This window comes from Sus scrofa, chromosome 5 (assembly GCF_054392235.1).
Source record: "Sus scrofa isolate SSC_HxYL_T2T_F1_AM1 chromosome 5, Sscrofa_HxYL_maternal_Yorkshire_Landrace_v2.0, whole genome shotgun sequence".
Lineage (NCBI taxonomy): Eukaryota > Metazoa > Chordata > Mammalia > Artiodactyla > Suidae > Sus > Sus scrofa.
The window spans coordinates 26,012,044-26,020,634 of NC_139387.1; the positions used below are offsets into that span (position 1 = coordinate 26,012,044).

At 38.9% G+C, this 8,591-nt stretch overlaps 1 protein-coding gene across 3 annotated transcripts in view; it reads left to right on the forward strand.

The window, feature by feature from the left end:
• HSD17B6 (hydroxysteroid 17-beta dehydrogenase 6) overlaps positions 1–1,257 on the forward strand; it is a 56,220-nt gene extending 54,963 nt beyond the window's left edge. For all 3 annotated transcript variants that reach the window (XM_084956071.1, XM_003355459.5, XM_005663895.4), the window contains one exon: positions 175–1,257. In XM_084956071.1, coding sequence (XP_084812197.1) covers positions 175–392 — 218 coding nt within the window. In that variant the 3' untranslated portion in view covers positions 393–1,257. The remainder of the gene's footprint in view (positions 1–174) is intronic.
• The last annotated feature ends 7,334 nt before the right edge of the window (positions 1,258–8,591 follow it).

Consider the following 8,591-nt stretch of genomic DNA (forward strand, 5'->3'; position numbering starts at 1 on the left):
TTTAAGTTCTCATTGGCTACATATGGCTAACAGCTATTATACTGGGGAGCAGAGTTCTGATCGGCCTATCCTTGAGGAAATTAAATGCAGTTAGACTTCTGTGACTGTGTGCAATAGGATCTTAAAAATATAAGGAATAAGGTAGCTGACCACCATTTTTCTTTTTGTATACAGATCACGATGTTATGAAACAAGGGCTGTCTAGTTGTAGCACAAACCTGAACCTGGTCACGGACTGCATGGAACACGCTCTGACATCTGTGCATCCCCGCACTCGGTACTCAGCTGGCTGGGATGCTCAATTTTTCTTCATCCCTCTGTCTTATTTACCTACATCACTGGCAGACTACATACTGACTAGATCTTGGCCCAAACCAGTGCAGGCAGTCTAAAGAAAATTATTTTGGTGGCTCTTCAAACGAAGAAGACAAAAATCTGAAATTGTTAGTGTCTCAGTAATCTTTATGTCTAATCCATACTTTTTATAACAACAAGCTTTCTTGCCTAAACTCACTTATCTGGCACTATCTGAGAACCAATATCTTTATATTCCGTATATTATCCAAAGCTTACTCCTTTAGGTGATGAAAGGTTACTATTTTAAACCATTTTTTGATGACAGTTTATTTCCAAAATTCATCAGTCTTTCTTGCTTGCCCTATTAAACAGAGTAGACAGAAAACAACTGAACTTTTTTGGATGCTCTTTCTTTATGTAAATAAATAGCTGTTCTGTGCTGTGATAAACTACTGCTCAAGGAAATATGTGGGTCTGTTTATCCTTATTTGAAATGGGTCTGTACTTTGGTACTTCTTTATTTTTATTTTTTCTGTTTTCAGCTGCACCCATTGAATATGGAAGTTAGGCCAGGGACTGAATCTAAGCTGCATCTGCCACCTATGCCACTGAGCTGTGGCAAGGCCAGATCATTAACCCATTGTGCCTGTACTCTGGTACTTTTAGTGCAAATGTTTGATTTTGTTTTCTCCTGCCTATCTGCTAGTTCTTTCTGAATATGGTTCTTCCTTATTTAAAAAGAAATGATTTTTAAAAAAATCTTTTTAGGGCTGCACCCATAGCACATGTGGTTCTTACCACTGTATTTCTGAATAATACATTGTTATTTCTTGATTTATTAATTTTAGACATTCTTTATTAGTTTCCTCTTAGAATAAATGAGAATTTAGCCTTTTTATACCTCTTTCCTAACCATTTCCTTTATCTTCAAAAATATAATTTTATCACACTTCAGTTAAATCAGTAGTGTTTGCATTGCTAGCATGTGGAGTGTGTGTGTGTGTGTGTGTGTGTGTGTGTGTGTGTGTGTGTGTGTGTTTTGTTTGTTTTTTCCTTTTAGGGCTGCACTTGTGGCATTTGGAAGTTCCCAGGCCACGGGTGAAATTGGAGCTGCAACTGCCAGAGGCCAGGGATCAAACCTGCATTCTCATGGATACCAGTCACATTCATTTCTGCTGCGCCACAAGATGAACTCTCGAATTATTAAGAATTCTTTTTAAAAATCAGTTCTAACTAGGATGGTTGCAAATGGCAATTTTTTTTTTTTTTTTGTCTTTTTTGCCACTTCTTGGGCTGCTCCAGCAGCATATGGAGGTTCCCAGGCTAGGGGTTGAATCGGAACTGTAGCCGCCAGCCTACGCCAGAGCCACAGCAACATGGGATCCGAGCCGCGTCTGCAACCTACACCACAGCTCACGGCAATGCCGGATCCTTAACACACTGAGCAAGGGCCGGGATCGAACCTGCAACCTCATGGTTCCTAGTCGGATTCGTTAACCACTGCGCCACGACGGGAACTCCAAAATGGCAATTTTTAACTCTACCATTTCATCTATATGTACAAGCTGAAATTTCCATCCCTTTTATTTTTTACTTATTATAAGAATCAATTCTTATTCAATTAGTTGTAAACCATTTCTGTCATTACATGTTTCATATTTTTATAATTCCTAAACCAATAGCACTAAAAAAACCCAATCTACTTGTTGGGAGTTCAATATTTACCTGTGGTTCTTTTTGACTTTAAACTGAAAAAAATGTATGGAACTTCCAAACATTAGTTTTCTTCCTTCCCATTCAGGGTGTTTTTATTATTCATTTGAAACACAGTTTGTTTCATTTTATTCCTGTAAGCATTTAACTTGGCATCCTCCCAGCTCCTGTATCCTTATTGATTTAATGTTATTTTTTGAATACATAAAAACATTAACATGGTTCTAAAGTCCAGCCTGACATCATGTAGGGATTGTAATTTTTAAAATGTTACCATTTGAGGAGTTTCCGTTATGGCACAGCGGAAATGAAATGGACTAGGAACCATGAGGTTGTGGGTTTGATCCCTGGCCTCGCTCAGTGGGTTAAGGATCCAGCATTGCCGTGGACTGTGGTGTAGGTCACAGACATGGCTGGGATCTGGCACTGCTGTGGCTGTGGCATAGGCCGGCAGCTGTAGTTAGACCCCTAGCCTGGGAACCTCCATATGCCACGTGTGCGGCTCTAAAAAGACAAAAAGACACACACAAAAAAATGTTACCATTTGCTATAATCACTATGGAAAACAGTATGGAGGTACTTCAGAAAACCAGATGTAGGAGTTCCCGTCGTGGCGCAGTGGTTAACGAATCCGACTAGGAACCATGAGGTTGCGGGTTCGGTCCCTGCCCTTGCTCAGTGGGTTAACGATCCGGCGTTGCCGTGAGCTGTGGTGTAGGTTGCAGACGCGGCTCGGATCCTGCGTTGCTGTGGCTCTGGCGTAGGCCGGTGGCTACAGCTCCGATTCAACCCCTAGCCTGGGAACCTCCATATGCCGCGGGAGCGGCCCAAGAAATAGCAACAACAACAACAACAAAAGACAAAAGACAAGAAAAAAAAAAAAAAAAAAAGAAAACTAGATGTAGAACTACCATATGATCCAGCAATCCTATTCCTGGGCATATATCCGGACAAAACTTTCATTCAAAAAGATAAATGCACCTCTATGTCCATTGCAGCACTATTCACAATAGCCAAGACATGGAAACAACCTAAATGTCCAATGGCAAATGAATGTATTAAGAAGATATGGCATATATACATGATGGAATACTACTCAGCCATAAAAAGAACAATATAATGCCATTTTCAGCAACATGGATGGAACTAGAGACTCTCATACTAAGTGAAGTAAATCAGAAAGAGAAAGCCAAATACCATGATATCACTTATATGAGGAACCTAAAATATGGCACAGGAACTCCCACTGTGGCACAACAGGATTGGTGGCATCTTGGGAGCACTGGGATACAGGTTCAATCCCTGGCCCAGCATATAGGGTTAAGGCTCCAGCATTGCTTCAGTAGCTTAGGTTGAGATTGCGGCTTGGATCTGGTCTCCATATGCCACAGGGCTGCCAAAAAAACAAAAACAAAACAAAACAAAACAAAAAAACCCCGCAAATGAACCTATCTACAGAACAGAAACAAACTCATGGACATAGAGAAAAGACTTCCGGTTGTCAAGGGGGCGGGGGAGACTGTGGGATGGACTAGGGTTTGGGATTAGTAGATGCAAACTATTACATGTAGAATGGATAAGCAAAGAGGTCCTGCTGTACAGCACAGGAAACTATACCAAATCACTTGTGATAGAACATGATAGAAGGTAATATGAGAAAGAGAATGCATGTTTGTGTGTGTGTATATATGAAACTGGTTCACTTTGCTGTACAGCAGAAATTGACAGAATATTGTAAATCAATTATAATAAAAATTTTTTAAAGTTACCATTTGCAATAGCAATAACAAAAGTTATCTAGGAATAAATCTAACAGAAGATGTGTAATACCTTCACATAGAAAATTATAAACTTTTATTGCAAGACATTAAAGAAGGCCTAAACAAATGTAAAAACATACAATACTCATAAATAGGGATTCTTGGAGTTCCCATCATGGCGCAGTGGAAATGAATCTGCCTAGGAACCATGAGGTGGCGGGTTCTATCCCTGGCCATGACTCATTGGGTTAAGAATCCGGCATTGCCGTGAGCTGTGGTGCTGTGGTGTAGGTCACAGACGTGGCTCAGATCTGGCACTGCTGTGGCTGTGGCATAGGCCAGCAGCTATAGCTTCGATTAGACCCCTAGCCTGGGAACCTCCATATGCCGCAGGTGTGGCCCTAAAAGGACAAAAGACAAATAAATAAATAAAGATTCTCAATACCAGAAAAAAGATACATCAATTTCCCCTCAAATAATTTATGAATTCAGTGTGATCCAATCCCATCAAAATTGCAACAGAATTTTATTCAAATTGAGAGACTGGTTTTAAAATTTAATTGGAAGAGCAAAAAGGCATGCAGAGCCAAGAGACTTTTAATGAACAATGTGAGAGAAACTTGCCTCCACAAGCATTAATACCTATTATAAACTGTAATAATATAATCAAATAGATGCAAAGCAAAGATAGACAAACAGATGTAAAGAACAGAGGGGAGAGCTGAGACATATGTAGAAACTTGATATAATAGTGATATCATAACAAGGTAGTAGGGAAACAATTCAGCAATTGTGAGAACAACTGTTTTTTTCTTATAGAGAATAATAAAATTAGATACGTACCCCATCCTACACACAAAAATGAATTCCAGAGAAATAAAGACCTAAATGTGAAAAGCAAAATAAAACACTGAAAACATATTTATGGAAGTTCCCATCATGGGTCAGTGGTTAGTGAACCTGATTAGCATCCATGAGGATGCAGGTTCGATCCCTGGCCTCCCTCAGTGTGTTAAGGATCCAGCGTTGACGTGAGCTGTGGTGTAGGTGCAGCCGTAAATAGACAAAAAAGACCAAACAAACATACAACCCAAACCAAAACATATTTATGTCTTTAGGAAAGAGAAGTCTCTCTCTCTCTCTTTTTTTTTTTTTTTTGCTTTTTAGGGCAGCATCCAGGGCATATGGAAGTTGCCAGGCTAGTGGTCTAATCGGAGCTGTAGCTGCTGGCCTACACCACAGCCACAGCAATGCCAGATCTGATCCTTGTCTGCCACCTACACCACAGCTCACATCAATGACATATCCTTAACCCACTGAGCAAGGGTAGGGATTGAACCCACATCATCAAGGATACTAGTCGTGTTTGTTACCGCTGAGCCATGATGGGAACTCCCAAGAGAAGTCTCTTTAAACAAGACACACACACACACACAAACACAATCATAAAGGAAGAACAGTAAGTCTGACTATAGTAATACTGAGGACTTCTCTACATCAAATACACACCTTACCTAGGTCAAACAAGCCAATTGGGAAGTATATTTGCTTCAAAGATAACCACGAAGTTTTACTGTTAAGAAGTAGAAAGAAATCCTCAAGATTTATAAGAGAAAAGTGGACAAAGGAAAAGAAAATCTGCATGGCCATAAACATTCAAAGTATGCTTATTTTAACTAGCTTGGGGAAATGCAAAGTCAAGTCACAGTCTCACATTCATCATACTGCCAAAAAATGAAAAGCCAGCCAACACCAAGAGTGAAGGTACAGATTAATGGGCGACACTACACTTCTGGTTCAAGGGTGAATTTGTAGACCACTTTGGTAAGCAGTTTGGAAAATACCTGATGAGGCTGAAGTGCTTTACCCTATGACTCAACAATTCCACTCCCAGATACAGATCATTAATATGAAATGTAAACATGAAGACCTGTACAAGAATCTTCATTGCTCTATTGTTTGAAAATGATAAATTGAAAACAATTTATCTGTCCATTCACAGGATAATGGATAAACTGTAGTATATACATACAATGGTTAGTTGGCCTATCTCTCTCTATTCATCCATCCATTCATCCATCTACTTGATGGTTAACATGAATGAAATTAATGATACTGTATTTCTTAGGTTTGGTGTTAGTTACACAGATACAGGTGTTAATATTTTTACTATCTTATAGCACTCAAATATTTAATAATGTAAAGTCATAGCCGGAGTGCCCGTTGTGGTGCAGTGGTTAACGAATCCGACTAGGAACCATGAGGTTGCAGGTTCAATCCCTGGCCTTGCTCAGTAAGTTAAGGATCCGGTGTTGCCATGAGCTGTGGTGTAGGTTGCAGACACAGCTCGGATCCCATGTTGCTGTGGCTCTGGTGTAGGTCGGCGGCTACAGCTCCGATTAGACCCCTAGCCTGGGAACCTCCATATGCTGTGGGAGCAGCCCTAGAAAAGGCAAAGACAAAATAAATAAATAAATAAATAAAAAGTCATAGCCTGTAATCTCAAACTGTAAAAATAACTTCTTTAAACACCTATTACTATGCTTTGTGTACAGCAAACAGTAAAAACATTTGTTGAATATAAAAAATGAACATTTTTTCAATAGAGAATAGTAATTTTAATCTACTTTTCTATGTTCTCATTTTAGTGGATACTGTGGGAAATTTTACTGAGGCAAAATTTTACTGTTTTAAAAACATTGTTTGTTCAAGTAGATCATTAATAGGCACATCTGTTTATCTTGTCAACTGATGTAAGTAAGGTGTGGAATGCCTGAAGAGCATGAGCTTACAAAACGCCTTAGTCCTTGGGAAAGAAATCGTCATTGCACATGTCAATAAAATTTTAATCTCTATGACTTTCCTTCCACCTAGTAATTTTTAAATAAATATTTGCTGAATGACACAAAAAACAGGAAATATAAATTTATATGAAGTGTCAACGCTCTTTTTCTGATGCTCTGGGAGGGAGGTTTTCTTGAGAAGTCAGCAATCCTAGCAGCAAGAGTTAAAATTTAAATTGCTGACTGCAACACAAAAGAGTGAGAGCTATCTATGCATGTTTAGGAGTTTTCTCTCATAGACTATACTTTTTTTTTTTTTTGTCTTTTTAGGGCTGTACCCGAGGCACATGGAGGTTCCCAGGCTAGGGGTCTAATCTGAGCTGTAGCCTAAAGCCTATGCCACAGCCACAGCAATGCCAGATCCAAGCCATGTCTGCAATCTACACCACAGCTAATGGCAATGCCGGACCCTTAACCACTGAGCGAGGCCAGGGATCGAACCCACAACCTCATGGCTCCTAGTCAGATTTGCTTTTGCTGTGTCACAACAAGAACTCTGACTATACTATTTTTTAATGCTGGAAGCCTCTGAATATTCATTTAGATCTGCTAGACAGGGTAAAAAATAAAAACAGAGATCTGTTAATGAATTAATCTCTTCAGCAACTGGCGTTGGGAAAGCTGTACAGCTGCATGTAGATCAATGAAGTTAGAACGTTCCTTCACACTATACAAAAAAAGAAGCTCAAAATGGCTTAAAGACTTAAATATAAGGTACGACATGATAAAACTCCTAGAAGAGAACATAGGCAAAACATTCTCTGACATAAATTGTAGCAATGTTTTCTTGGGTCAGTCTCCCAAGGCAACAGAAATAAAAGCAAAAATAAATAATGAGACCTAATCACACTTATAAACTTTTGTACAGCAAATGAAACCATAAACAAAACAAAAACAACCTACAAAATGGGAGAAAATACTTGCAAATGATGCAACCAACAAGGGCTTAATTTCCAAAAAGTACAAACAGCTTATACAACTCAAATAGAAACTAAACAACCCAATCAAAAAATGGCAAAAGACCTAAATAGATATTTCTCCAAAGAAAACATAAAGATAGCCAATAGGTACATGAAAAGATTCTCACCACTAATAATTAAATCAAAACTACAGTGAAATAGCACCTCACACCAGTCAGAATGGCCATCATCAAAAAGTTCACAAATTATAAATGCTGAAAAGGATGTGGAAAAAAAGCAACCCTCCTACACCATTGGTGGAAATGTACACTGGTGCAGCCACTAAGGAGACAGTATGGAGATTCTTTAAAAGACTAAAAACAGAGGTGCCATATGGTTTAGCAATCCCACTCCTGGGCATATATCTGGAGCAAACCATAATTTGAAAAGATAGTGCACCCCAAAGTTCACTGCAGCACAGGTTACAATAGCCAAGACATGGAAGCAAACTAAAATGTCCATCAAAGAGGAATGGATAAAAGAAGATGTGGTACATATACACAATGGAATAATACTCAGCCATAAAAGAGAATGAAGTAATGTCATTTGCAGCAACATGGACGGACCTAAAGATTATCATACTAAGTGATGTAAGTCAGACAGAGAAAAACAAACACCATATGATATCTCTTATACGTGGGATCAAAAAAATATGGCACAAATGAACCTATCTACAAAACAGAAACAGACTTATAGACACAGAAAACAAATTTGTGGTTACCAAAGGGGAGGGAGGATGGGAGGGATAAATTAGGAGTTTCAGATTAGCAGATACAAACTGCTATATATAAAATAGATAAACAGCAAGGTCCTTCTGTACAGCACAGAGAGCTATACTCGATACACACACACACACACACACACACACACATATATATATATATATATATATATATATATATATATTTTTTTTTTTCTTCTTTTGGCTGCTCCATGGCATATGGAGTTCCAGGGTCAGGGATCGGATCTGAGCCTCAGATGTGACCTATGCTGCAACTGTGGCTGGATCCTTAAGTCCC